At 46.6% G+C, this 13758-nt stretch overlaps 1 protein-coding gene across 3 annotated transcripts; it reads right to left on the reverse strand.

Moving 5' to 3' along the window:
* Positions 1–7056: 7056 nt before the first annotated feature.
* On the reverse strand, positions 7057–13637 carry LOC102064106 (C-C chemokine receptor type 8). Of its 3 annotated transcripts, none has more exons than XM_074539941.1 (3): positions 12572–13637; positions 9193–9261; positions 7057–8319 (listed from the first exon to the last, which is right to left on the reverse strand). In XM_074539941.1, exons 1-3 carry the CDS (start codon positions 12626–12628, stop codon positions 7240–7242), a joined length of 1206 nt encoding a protein of 401 aa, XP_074396042.1. In that variant the 5' UTR covers positions 12629–13637; the 3' UTR covers positions 7057–7239. The 3 variants fall into 3 exon arrangements, with proteins under 3 accessions (XP_074396042.1, XP_026655280.1, XP_074396052.1); XM_026799479.2 differs by lacking the exon at positions 12572–13637 and adding an exon at positions 11641–12238; XM_074539951.1 differs by lacking the exon at positions 12572–13637 and adding an exon at positions 9348–12238.
* Between the last annotated feature and the right edge of the window lie 121 nt (positions 13638–13758).

Consider the following 13758-nt stretch of genomic DNA (forward strand, 5'->3'; position numbering starts at 1 on the left):
AGGCTAGACAAGAATGAATTATAAAGACCCATGACTGACCAGAGAGTCCAACACAGCTGGACTGGGACTGGTCATTAAATAAAAAGAACAATTCACATGTTGGGTAAACCACTCTCCAAATCACATTCCGGAGCAGCAAAACATGGAGAAGCTGAGGTTTTTCATCTTCCCAGGAGTCCTGGCAAAGGGATTTTTCAGGAACTGTCATGGAGACAGGCACCCACTCCTGGGTCACCAATACTCAGCACAGTACCTCTGGTGTAGATCTTTGCAGGCAAAACCCAAAAAGAAGGGGGGTCAGGACTTCCCATATGTAACAGCAGGAGAGGCTGACCCCAGGCATTGCTTACTTCCAGGTAGAAAGAACCTCCTAGGAATAGGGTTCTCCTGAAGGTGGTCATCAACCTCTTCCTCCTGTGTGCCCAGAATTTAACTGGAACCAAGCACAGAGCAGGCTATTCCCCTCAAAAGGAAATGAAGTTTGTCAAATTTTACCCACACAGGTTTTATCTGGAGACTGCAATTAAAGAAAAACCAAGTCAAGCTGACTCACAGAGATCCTCAGCAGGCATCCCTGGGAGACACAAAAGGCATTCTGCTGTATTCTGCTATGAGTGATAAACCCAGATAAGAGTGCTACTCATTATTATGGTGTGCACTCGTAGTGCAGCATAGAGAGATGTGAAACCAATACCACCTGAAAGGCAACTGCCACATCAACCGTATATCTGCTCTCCATCTTTAGCCTCTGTTCAATCATATTGAGGACAGCTCAGGAATAAAAAATTCTGAGGAACCTGCTGAAAAGATCTTCATTCAGGTCCATATGCAATAGATGAAAACATCTTTTGTTTCTCCAAGCTAAAAAAAAAGACATTGCATCCCTTGTAATCAGAGAGACTTTTCCTGGGAAGGGCTAGGTGCAGTGTGCTGCTTTCTCAGCTGGGAGGCACACAGTGATTTTACAGGAAGAAATCAAGAGTAAAGGAGGTATGTGCAGGGACCCTGTGGATAAAGAGGGGCAAACACCCTGTTCTTTTTATTCCACCTCCCTCTGAGCGGCCTTCCAAATTTGAAAACTCATTTCTCTCAATAGATGGGGAGACCAGAGGTACTTCAACACCACTGGCATCTCCTCCTGCTCTGTGGCCAGGCTGCCAGGTCAGCTTGGGGAGGCAGGGTTTTGCACAGTATCACTGGCAAGTTCAAGCTTTGTGGACTAAAGCACTCGGTAAAGAAATGTCTAGTCTGAAGGATCAAAATGCTGCTCCCCGGCACACTCTGCTTTTGCTGCCATGCAGGAAACCCTGATGGGGGCGCTTTTGGTGGTGAAAAGAGGCTCTCTTGGTTCTCAAGAGTTTCACTGGAGTCCCCTCTGCGGGCCAATGGAGAACAGTAGTGGCCTGGGGGTACCTGCACCATCGTCCCAGGATGGAGCCCCTGAGCGCCACAGGATCTCTGGGATGCAGAACTGCTCAGCGTGGCACAGCAACATGACACACACCATAGCCGTGACTGCACTGACCCCTGCTGGACATCTTTTCTCTTATAATTTCTCCAAAACTCTCATCTTTTCTGTCAGGGGGGTAGAGGCACTTCTGGAACTGCGCCCCTGCCACATCGGGGTCCTGTTCCTCCCACGCTGTCCTGCAGCAGAGCCCAGCCAGCAGCTTTTGGTGCAGATGTGAGCGCCAGCTGCTCACACACAGACACACCCAAAAATCACAGAAATCATTTCTGTGCCTCACTTTTGAGACAAAATCCAGCAGATAGAGCCTCATCCCTTCATGGCATTGTTCTGCAGACATGCAAGAAGACAACTGAGCTCTGATGTCTTTCCAGCTACCACTGGGAGCTGCATTTATTCTACATTAAAAAGGTGGGGATGCAGAAATTTCCAGTGAGGAAGAGAAAAGTCATGTATAGGGATGAAAATGTTTCATCCTGAGGGCTGGTGAAGAGAAGAGGGACAGAAAGCTGAATGTTTGCACAGTTGCTACAAGCAGAAGGAGCGTGGCTCAAACAGATATCAAAAGTTAAGAGAAACATTTGTTCCCACATTAGAAATGTCACAGAAGGGATAGGGGAATTGAAACAGTTCAGTGCTTAGGCTCACTCATGCCTTGGTGATCCCATTGTGATCCTGAGCTCCAGCTGTCACACAGATATGGTGCTGTCCTGCCCTGGAGAGGTGGCAGAGGCTCAGCCAGGTCTCCTGCAGGTGTCCTCCTCCCCTGGGATAGGTGATGTGCCTGTGAGTTACTCAGACCCACCTGTTTCAGGGTGTACCTGAGTTACACTGATCACTCACAGCGCATTGTGAGGCTGCCCTGCTCGTGAGGTCAGCTCCAACAAAGATGGCCCAAGAAAGATGGGAAGAAGCCTTTGGCTGGGCAACCACATCCCTTCCCTCCCAGGCTCATCCAGGCAGGAGGAATGGCTGCAGAGCCACACTCCAACAGCAAACTGCTTTTCAAAATGCTGAATAAAGAAATGCCTTTCCTCCCTCCTTCCCTCCCCCCCTCCCCTCTGCCTCCCTTGTGCTGCTTATGAGGGCTGAAGCTGTTGGGTACATTTGCACCAGCACCACCTCTCTCTGCAGCTGAGCACACTTCAGGGAAGGGTGGTGCTGGGGACACCGAGATGTGCAGAGATGGTGGTGCAAGATGTGCAGGGGTACAGAGACAGATGCAGACATAGAGAGAGAAGAGATTGGAAATGCTGCCTGCCTTGCAGTGAGCATGGACAAAGAGCCAAGGAAACCACCCAGCATTGCTCTTGCCCTCAGCCCAGCTGAGCATTAGGGAACGAGACCTGTTTCCTCTACTCCTTGTTGTATAGGAAAGGCAGCTGGTTTGCAAACATTTCTTGCTACACTGATCTCTTTACCTTGCTGCGGGCTGCAGTCAAGGCTGGTGCTGACTCAAACACCAAGGGCAATCAATACTTTTGCAATGTCCTGGCAGTCTGGGTTAGGCCAGGGCTCTGTCCTTCCTTCCTTCCTTCTGTCCATCCTCACATTCTGCACGCATATTCACACCTTCTCTGAACTCAGGCATGTGGAGGATCACAGAGACTGCACATCCTCCAAGGGTGCCTGGTGAAGAAAGGGATGAATGTCTTGGCAATGCAGACCTGCATGCACATTCATTAATGTTAGTGGGAAATCTGCCTGGATATCGGAGCATGGGGAGGAAGAGCTGTTTGCTGGCATGACACAGCTGACACTGCTGTTTGCCTGGTGGTACTTTTCTCTTGCACAGAGCTCATCCAACGTGGTAAGTCTGACCCAGCTGCTGACGCCAGCATTGCACTGGCTGCTGGAAAGCACAGCAGAGCCGCAGGGACACCCGGAGGCCCGGAGAGCTATGTGGGCTCAGAATGAGGCCCCAGCAGACACACACGTCAGCAGAGGCTGGAGGAACCCAAATCAGTGCTACTCTGAGGTGGGGATTTCTGTGACCTGTTTCCGTACATTTTGGCATTTCAGCCAAGTCAGCAGAAACACAGATTTACCTAGAGCAGAAGCGCACTGCTCACAAGTCATGCGTCAAAACTGACGCACTACAGGAGCAGCTTTGCTTTGCCCAGTATTACTTGCTGCCTTTTAAGGGACATTAACATTTAAGGTACGTTAACCAAATATAAATATCAGCCCACACATTACAGTTAAACCTGATATATTCAGACTGAAGTTATAATTACCTTTCAACTCCCCAAACTATTTTTATATCTGGACAGAATAGCTAAAGTCATGGGGTTTTTTCTTCTTCTGACATGAGGCACCTTTCTGGACCCTCTTCTGGCACAGTCAGCAATTTCCATACTGCTTCATAATTGGTACACATATAGTTGTATATATAAAAAGTGTTTTCAAGAGGCTGAAAATAAAACAGGATTCTCCTGGACATGACACAATTTACTTGGGGAGTCAGGCTATGGCAGTTTCATGTATGCTAATGCAGAGGCCCATCCCTGCACAGGAACATCCTTTAGCTAAGAGAAGAGTGGGACACAAATACCCTTCAGTAACCTTTCTTTTTCCCCTCCTTACAGTTTTGCCTGGTTCTGACCTCCAGCTGTAGCTGGATGTTACCACAACAGACAGCACCAAGTCAGTCCCATCCTCATCCCCAAACTGCATGCAGTGGCCTGAACAAGTGGCCTGAAGGCCAGAGATTCTGCCAAGGATTTAATAAGTTTGTCTCATGTTGTCTTAGGAAGGGGGCTTCAGCATAACGCCAGAAAAAGCCAGATATAGACTAGTTTCTTACTCCAGGATATTTTACTGTTTTGGGACAACAGACTATGATTATCTGTGCTAAAGTGGCAGTCCTGCAGCTCAGAGCTGAGACAATGGAACAACCTGCTAGGTCCCACTTGACACTATTTTCTGAGGGATCTAGCAACATCATAAGCTGGCATGTCCTCCCTCCTACATCCCACTTTTTGCTGCTGTAGTTGAACAGCATGGTCCTTAAACATGCCCATACAACTGCTGCACATGTTTGCAGTGTGGGAAGTGATGAGCACCCCTGGTGCCACTGCAGTGCTCCAGCCTGTCAAGGCCAGACATTCAGAGAGCATCATGAGTGGCATCAGACAAAGTCTCCATCTTTCTAAGAGACCCTCTGTAGAAGGAACCCTCTGGTGCAAGTAACACTAGTAAATCAAAAGAAAACAAGTATGCACTTTAGGTTTAAGCTTGAATGTGGGTAACAGTTACTCTGGTCTCTGCTTTAAGATGATGTGCAGAAGCCAAAACATGATTGCATCTGACTGTTTCATGTGCCAACATCATTCCAAATCCTCTTTAACCTGCATTATCTCAGCAGAAAGAAAAAGCAAGATCAGGACGTGAAGGTAAGCAGCAGATATGAGCAGGAACCATATAACAACTGTGGTGGAACAGCTGTGATGGGTACCTTTTATGCAAGTAAGTGAGCAGGCATTGGGGCTGTGCTGGATGCTTTAGCTTCAGCTTCCTGTGATCCCTGCTCTTGGGAAAACCCTAAAATTTGGAATTTTCCTCAAGCTGTCAGTGGTCAGCACAGATACAGGAAGATGTCTTCTGCTCTCAATGCTCTCACAGGCACTGGAAGGGCAGCACACTGCTCCAGGCTCATTCCTTCAGAAAGCAGAGGAGCTCTGTGGGTATCACGGATGTGGGTATCACCTTCTCCCTTTGCACAGGAAGGCAGCAGTACCAGCTTAAAGCAGCTGGGCAGTGAGGAGAAGTTGAGGTCAGGTCCAACTCAGAGCTCCTGCTATTGCTGATAAAACAGAAGCCAGTTGCCTCTGGCAGAAAAACCCTTTAAGCTGCAGAAAGCATCTCTTGCTTCCTTGCTAGAAGGTGTTGTGGCAACAACAGGGCAGGATTTCCTCCAGTGAGAGCTCAAAAAGTGAAAGACTGCAAAGAAGGCTCTGCATGTTTAGGCTACCCTCATGCCACTGGGTTACAGTCCTTGTGGGGAAGCCCTGGATCACAGCCTCTCTCCATCAGCTACATAACAGCAATCAATGAAACCTCTGAGCAGAGGAAGATGTCCCCCAGCAGACATGCTCAGCAACCAGAGAAAGGCCATCATCATCTTGCCAGCTTGGGCAAATGGGTTCCAGCCCCTGTCCCAAAGCACTCGCACAAGGGGTGCAGGGTGAGGCTGCTGAGGCTGAAGAAATCATTCCCATCTCTTGTGCTTCTGTGCTCTTGTGCTCCAGAGGGCTCACACTGTGAACCTGCAGGGGAGAGAGTTGGTGCCACCCTCCTGCCCATCACCCTTTGGCTTTGCCTTGAGTTTTTGTGAAACCCTTTTAAGAAAACCTGAGGGTTTGCATATCCAAAAAAGCCTGGCTGGCAGTAAGGCACCTGAAAGGTAGAGACTGTACTGCTGTGCCAGGCAGCAGCTGAACTGAAGAGGGGGCTGAGAATAGGCAGCTGGAAGGACTATCAGTTGTGTAGATCTGTCCGGACAGAATGAAATGCAGATGGTGACACAAATAACGATGAAACAGGTTCCTCAGATGTAAAGATAGTGCAATTATACTGCACACAGTGTCTTTATTATGAAACTTAAAATATGGTGCTATCTTGCAGGGACAAACAGAAGAGAACAAAAAGATTTAGAAAACCATTGCATTTATCTAAGAGTATTTGTGCATATAAAAGTATATATATGGGTGTATGGGTGTGTATTTGTGTATATATACACACATGGGCAAGTACAGATATGCATGCATACGTACATAGCTCTATACATACAGATACATATAGATATATCTATACGAATGGGTAGCCATTCACATATATAAAATCAGTCATTCCAAGTTGGAACAGTAACTGGAATGTCAACCCCAGATGCTTGCTCAAGAGCAGTGACCACACTGGCACACAAGTTACCAGTCCAAAAAGTTCAAAACTGTTCAGAAAGTCCCCTGACAGCGACATGTGACAGTTCACACCCACTATTTTTTCCACTCTTCAGCCTTTTTCCTGGTAACAATTTCTCTATCCATTCCTACAGCACTCATTCATTCCCATAGGGGCTGTTGCTTGACATTCACAGTGTCATTTCTGAGCTACAGCTTCAAACCCTTCCAGCCAAGAAGCTGCAGGCCCTGGTAGAAGAAGGAGTCAGGATGATCAGGATCATACCTAGATATTAATTGATATTGATTTTACCAAAACATGGACAGTATTTATTTCTTGGTTGCTTATCCAATTACTCGCTCAGTAAGTTCTTCTGGGGCTGGAAGCACTGTTCAGATCTGGCATGACACCTTAAGCTTGGGCCCCATTTTCCTCCAAAGAGCAGGTTTCTACTTCTGCAGTGAGTCCCATCCCTGCTCACAAAGCCATCACACTCTGCTGAGACAAGAGAAGGAATGGCCAAGTGTCCAGGGTTTGGAAGCATAAACAGCTCTTTTCAGTACTCAGTCTGAAGGGGGGATGGTATATTTCTGAGGTACCTCTCCACGTTGCTCTGGCAGTGTGGGAGTCTGCTGGTAATTTCATGAAGCAAGCAAGGCAGGAGGTGCCAAGGGAAAGGGAGGATGATTAAAAAAAAAAAAACCTCTAAAAAGTGAGAACACCAAAAGCAACCACAATAAAAGCAAAACCAAGCAGCTGCTTCTACTTTTCGTGTCCTAAAAGGTTGCTCAAACAGCCGATGGCTGTGGATGCACAGTTGAGGATTTCTCAATTTTAGGTCCCCTGTCCAGGATGATAGTTTTGGACTTGTTCTACAAGACAGTGCCAACATAAGACAGCTGTGAGGACTTTGTGTGCAGAGAGGAGTGCTTGTCCAGGCTGCGCCCACTGAAAGCCCCGTAGCCTTTGCAGTTCGATAGAAAACATGCAGATTTTTTGAAAATGTCACAGAGATGCTTCTTGAACTTCTCACCCACAAAAGCATAGATGACTGGGTTGAGGCAGCAGTGGACAAAGGAGAGTGCCTCAGTCAGCTCCACGGCTAGGTCTAGCCTTTGGCTTGTCTGGCAGTCATCGATGATGGACATGTTCCTCAGAGAGTCCAAAAACAGCACGATGTTGACAGGGGTCCAGGAGAGAAAGAACACAATGACAACAATAAAAACCAGTTTAATTGCTTTGTACTTGTTCTTGGTATGGCACTTCTGAAGGTTTTTCAAGATGCTGTGATAGGAGAAAATGAGGACAACAACAGGGATTAGCCACCCCAGGATGTTGACTAAAAAATTACTGAAAGTCTTCCAGCCATTGTGGCCATCAGGATAGTGAGGGAGGCACTTAATCTGGTTATTGTCATTCACTTCCTGGAAAAAAAGTAAGTCTGGCATTGATGCTAAAATGGCAACTGCCCAAACGACCAGACTGGTGATAAACCCAACGGCAGTTGTCCGAATCCCTTGGACCTGGAGGGAGTGGACTATGGCCAAGTACCTGTCAACGCTCATGATGGTTATGAAGAAGACATTGCTGTAGAAACCAATGAAGTAAACTGAGCTGATAATTTTACACAGTGCATTTCCAAAAGTCCACTGGCTCACAATGGAGTACTGAACCAAGAAGGGCAGGGAGAATATCAAGAGGAGGTCAGAGACAGTCAGATTCAGCAGATACACGTCAGTCATGGTCTTGATTTTCATGGAGACTGTCAGAATCCAAACAACCAAAGCATTTCCCACGAGGCCTGCCACAAACAGTATGGAGTACAGCACTGGAAATAAGGTAGATGCAAATGCTGGAATACCTTCAGGATTGCAGATGATGTGTAGCTCTGAGTAGTACAAGGCATATTCATAGGCTGCAGAGGAGTTAGGTGTTGGTGAGATGTAACTCATCTGTTCAAGGACAACGAAATTCATATGAGCCAAATCCCACATTAGCAGATATACGAGGCACGAGTCAGCTCACACCAAGCTACATGAGGACAAAACAGATGTGCCACAGCTGTGGTATAATGAGCAATGAACACAAGTGACTGGCCATCCCCCTGTAGGACCCAGGATGAATCCTGGGGCATCACAGGGGCAGAGGAGATCAAGGAAAACACAGCTGTGGCATTAGTAGAGGTTACCAGCATCCTCCTGCTGCCACTATGTGGAGCCATGGCCCATGCCTGAGTCCAGGTAGGGTACTGAGGCCAGAGACAGGGACCATCCTCAAACCAGCAACAACATGGGCATGGCCAGGAAGCTGAGAGCCCCTGATATGGGTTTTGGGGTCCTATTTTATGTTTCCTTCTGAAAGGGGAAAGGGAGCATGGCCCAGGGAGAAACTGACATATTAACACTCATCTCCCAAAAGCTTTGTTTCCAGTTAGCTGAGTGCCAGAAATGGGATGCACCAGCAGCAGTGGCATGTCCCCTTCCTGTTCACCAGCCCCTCGCAGCTCGCCCACCCCCCAGGGCAGTACTTGTGACAGCAAACAATTAAAGAAGATGGATAGCAGCGTCCCTGACAGGATGTCCTCCATAGGACACTCCTAGCACTACCTCTGCCCTCAAGGACAGTCTTCTTCCACAAGCACAGTGTCATCAGCTAAAGATATTTTCACCCTGTGTTTTGTTTCTTTCCAGAGAACAACAATCACACTGATTTCTTCTGAATGCCCACTATCTCCACCAGTACTGTGTCCCATAGGAAAAACTGAACCTCTAAAATGTGCTAATGGCCCCAGCTTGCAGGAGAGAGCCCGGCAGGGAGTGACTCACCAATATGTCCTCAGAGCCAATGCTGCCCAGCAGGTCTGTGAAATTCTGCTCCATAATCCAACTCTGTGTCTGAAACAGTGCAAAAAACCTGTCTTTATATCACGTATTTTTAAGCAGCAGGCATACCTTTGTGTATATAGGCTGGCAATATTTACCTTAGCTTATGCTGCAATTCCAAGTTGCAGGTAAGGTCCTTACTGTGGCAGTGCACAGTCCTAAAGTCGCTTTCCCTGTGTGACCACTGCTACATTAAAGATGTATGAAACCTCAAGCCAGTGAGTTCAGCCTCTGTACTTAACACCCACAGAACGGAAATGTCAGCTTTATCTTCTGTATGATCACAGTTTTCATTTTGAGCATTTACATTCTTCAGTGGAAGAGATCTGCAATTTCCTCCACATCTTTGAAGTGCTCCTGTCTCCCACCTGCATATCCTGCACCTGCTGTCCCTGCTCTGAAGTTCTGGTGTCTAGGAGAGAGTAAGTAGTGCTGTCTCTGCCCTGCTCCTAGGGCTTTTGGTGAAGATGGCTGAGGGGGATGGCCCAATGCTGCCAATAGCCTGCAATGGCAAAGGGCCCCATGTTTGCTTTGACATTTCATTTGTCCTTGGAAGGCACCTTCCCCCCGCACCCACCCGAGCACAGACAGGAATACCTAAGGTAAATGATCATAGAATCACAGCTATTTAGGTTGGAAAAGGCACTTAAGATCACTGAGTCCAACTGTAATCCTAACACTGCCAAGTACATTTGAACCTTTCTTCCCAGAACGCGCATGCTGCAGGATGCTCTCACAGACTAACACTGAAATAAAGCCCTGAACAGCCCTGAATTCTCACCAACCCTACCACATACCCACTGCAACCACATCCAGACCCAACACAGCTTCCATCCCACAGCTGCCCCCAATCTTCCCCACAACACAAGATACAGGGGAAGGAGCAGCCCTACTGAGCAACAGGGAGCATTTGAAGTGTGTGTTATCTCCTTAAATACTGCTGCTCCTCACTAGAGCTTGGTGCACTACTGAAATTCAGGCAAGTCATGTTGCATTAATAAACAGATGGGACTCAGTTTCCTCAAGCAGAAAAAGGCAATTCTTTATTAATATAATTCATTTTTATACACTTTTCACAGACCTTGTGCTCAACTCCAATTGGCTATTAGTTTTCTTGCTCAATTAATTAGTTAATAACTGGCATTTTACCTTTCCATCAAATCTCTCCATTCTTGGATTGTTGACATATTTTCTTCACTGATTCTCATGGGACAGATCTATTGTTTATACAGGTGCAAATTTATTTTTCTTACTAGAATAGGTTGTTGTGCTATCTTCATTCTTACGACTTTTCCTTATGGGAACTTAGAAGCTACTGCTAGCTTAACTAGAGTAGCAGGGCCTAAACCATATTTAAAAAGACCTTTCTTTTATAATATTTCTACCTGTCTGCAACAAGTCATATCATCATTTTGTTTGTTTTTGAACAAAGAGCACCCCACTGGGCATCAATCCATAGCATTTCTCAACAAACCATTCCAAATGGAAATTCAAATCCTTTCTCAAACCCTTTGGATGTTCACATTCACTCACCATCCAAAGGCAGAGGGATAAATTTCTGTGAACCAAAAAAATCTGCAACTATTGCATGTGTAGCAGTGGATGGCTTTCCTCAGCCATGGTGGGCAGTGTGACATTAGGTCAAAGTTTTACATGTGACTCAAGCCATGACAGCCAAGCTCTGCTGGGTATTAACTCTTACAAAATCTGAAACTAGGAATTAAAACCAGAAACCCAATCTTCTGTTACAGGCAGTGTTACAGGCAGTTGCTGGCAGTGTTGAAGCTTGATCTCCACTGCCCTAATGCAGGATTAAAACGGCACTCACAACTCTCTTGGTACTAAAGTGGAAAAGAAAACAACCAGGAATTATTCAATGTGGAAAAAGATGTGTCCACCAAACGGGGATTTGGCAGTTCCGTGCCTCTCATCTTTCATCTCCTAAATAGAGATGACAGGCTATCAGAGTACAAGGACAGCGACATGCAGGGACGCGGCTCCCTCTGCTGGGCATCCCTGCAGAATTGAGGCACATCCCTGCAGAGATGTGTGAGATCAGCAGTGCTGTTTCACCTCTTCGTTCATCATGAGGCTTATTTTAAGGAAGAAAAGGCTTCCACAGCAAGGTAATAACCTGGAGACTGCTGTTGCTGCCAGGGTTTCATGCTGGATGAGCTCTTTCTTGGGATGCAAGCCACTTGGGCCAATATTGTTGCAGCCCATCTTGCTTCAGAAAACTACAAAAATGTCAATTGTTGTTCTACCCAAAGATATGGAGGAAGTGAATCTAGCCACACCATCCCCAGTTCCATATAGAAACATTTCAAATGCATCACTTGAGTTTGTCAGCCTTAATACAGTTAAGCTTACCCCTCTAAATAATCTACTTACCCAATCCCATCCAGAACAGCCAGAAACACGCCAAAAGAAATAGCCAAAGGGGCTTTTTCAAAATGACACATATATCCCAGACAGCTTCCTTATACAATCAATTGTATAACAGATTGGGCTTAAAAAGAAAAGTTTTGGTAGCAAGAGGGATGCAGGGCTGCCTGATGTGAGAAGATGCCAGAATCTGCCCCCATGGTGGTAGTACCCTGTGGAGGATCAGTAATTGGACATCACACCATGATCAAAATGATCAAGTGAAGCTGATTTATTGCAAAAAGCAAGCTGTATTTATACTGTTCTCTATTGTTCATGCCTCAAGCTAATAAATGATTGGTTAAATCCTTCTACGCAAGCATTTTACTACTTCAGTTAATTTTAGTTAGTTTTTCTTCTTCATGTGTCTCGCTGCGGTTTTCTTGCCTGCCTTTGCATCCTGAACCATCTGCTTCTGAGTGTGTTCTTCTTCTTTCGTGTCCTTCAAGGGCATTGTGACCTTACTCAGTTTCTATGAAGGCTGGATTGTGCATATGTTGCATATGCCCATTGTCCTGCAAAAAACTCTCAACAGTAGCCAGTCCCAGCTGATTCCAAGACAGCCCTCCGCTGGTCAAAGCTGTGCCCATTGGTGATATTGGTAGTGCCTCTGTGATTCAGAAACACTGTGCAGCAGCAGCAGCTGTGACAGAGTGAGAATATGTGAAAGAAATGCCCTGCAGAGCCCACAGCTGGTGAAGATGGAGAGGAAGGAGGAGCTCCAGGCAGTGGAGCAGAGATTCCCATGCAGCCTGTGATGCATGTTGTATCTGTGTTAGTGCACAGTGGAGCAAGATGTAAGGTGGGGAAAGAAGCACTAGGAGGGAAGGGGACAAGCTGAATTTTTCCATAAGTCAGCAGACAAAGTTAGTTAATGAAATGAAAGGCATTCACTCACCCAAGGAGGGAACTGCTTAACAAGAAAGGAGCTTGTCAAAGGGAAGAGGGAGTCCATAAGGAAGTGCTTTTGTGAGCCTGTGTGTTACATTTTCTCAGAGAAGTATGTTCTCTCTTTCTTCAGGGACTGCCACAAGGCAAAGTGAGCACAGGAGAGGAAGTAGTTTATGCATAATGGTTACTGCTGCACACAGGGTTTTCTTTCTCGGAACACCTGGAGCATGACGTTCTGGACATGTCATTCCTTACTTGGCCAAGGCCCAGCAAACAGGCAATTCTGAGAAAAGCAGCTTCCAAAGCCGTAACTTGCTCCTCCCAGCTCCTCCAGTTTTGTTGCTGATAAGCAGTGTCTGGCTCTGCAGGTACTGCAAAGCCACAGTCTCAGGGCTGGCACAGGTCTAATACTGAAACTCTTCATTTTGGTGCTCACTTCCTCAATGCTCTGGAAAGCCAGCCTACCTCTGCTCTGGGCCCAGGATGTGGATGAGCAAATGGAAACACTAGCAACAGGGGTAAGGATGCATCAGTGTGCATCTCAGGTTTCTGAACAACACTGTGGGTATCCATAGGAAGCTGGTTTTGTGGGGATGTGGGAGGTGTGAACTGAGGGAAGACATGAAAGCTGTCAGTTATGAACTGACCCTTCCCACTGCCCATGTCTGACAGAGTGCACTGGGGCTCAGTTGCTGGATACAGCACAGAGCACTGGAATATAGAGTACAGCTGCTGGAACTGAGTAAATTCTGGCAACCCCAACTTCAGGCCATGAAACTGTTGGAGGTGAGGCCACAAAGCTGGAGCACCTGTTCTATGAAGACAGGCTCAGAGCATTGGGACTGTTCAGCTTAGAGAAGAAAAGGTTCTGTGGGGATCTCATAGAAGGCTTCCAGTATCTGGAGGGGACCTTACAGGGAAGCCAAAGAGGGACTCTTCATCGGGAGCTGCAATGATAGGACAGGGAGTAGCAGGTATAAATTGAAAGACAGGAAATTTAGGTTAGTTATTTAGTTATTAGGAAGAATTTTTTTTTTTTTTTTTTTTTTTTTTTTTTTTTTTTTTTTGTGTGAGGGTGGCGAGACACTGGAACAGGCTGTCCAGAGAAGCTGTCGATGCCCCACACCAAGCAGTGTTCAAAGCAACACTGGATGGAGCCTTGAGCAGTGTGGTCTAGCGGGAGGCGTCCCCTCT

Source organism: Zonotrichia albicollis, chromosome 1 (assembly GCF_047830755.1).
Source record: "Zonotrichia albicollis isolate bZonAlb1 chromosome 1, bZonAlb1.hap1, whole genome shotgun sequence".
In the NCBI taxonomy this organism is placed as follows: domain Eukaryota; kingdom Metazoa; phylum Chordata; class Aves; order Passeriformes; family Passerellidae; genus Zonotrichia; species Zonotrichia albicollis.

Excerpts from the sequence above, each read along its gene's own strand:
- LOC102064106 (XM_074539941.1), bottom strand. The coding sequence starts at position 12,628 with ATGGACTCCCTCTTCCCTTTGACAAGCTCCTTTCTTGTTAAGCAGTTC. Across the intron at positions 9,262-12,571 it reads TTAAGCAGTTCCCTCCTTGG|ACACAGAGTTGGATTATGGA; the intron begins GTGAGTGAATGC and ends GCACTGTTTCAG. Across the intron at positions 8,320-9,192 it reads TTGGCTCTGAGGACATATTG|ATGAGTTACATCTCACCAAC; the intron begins GTGAGTCACTCC and ends GTCCTTGAACAG.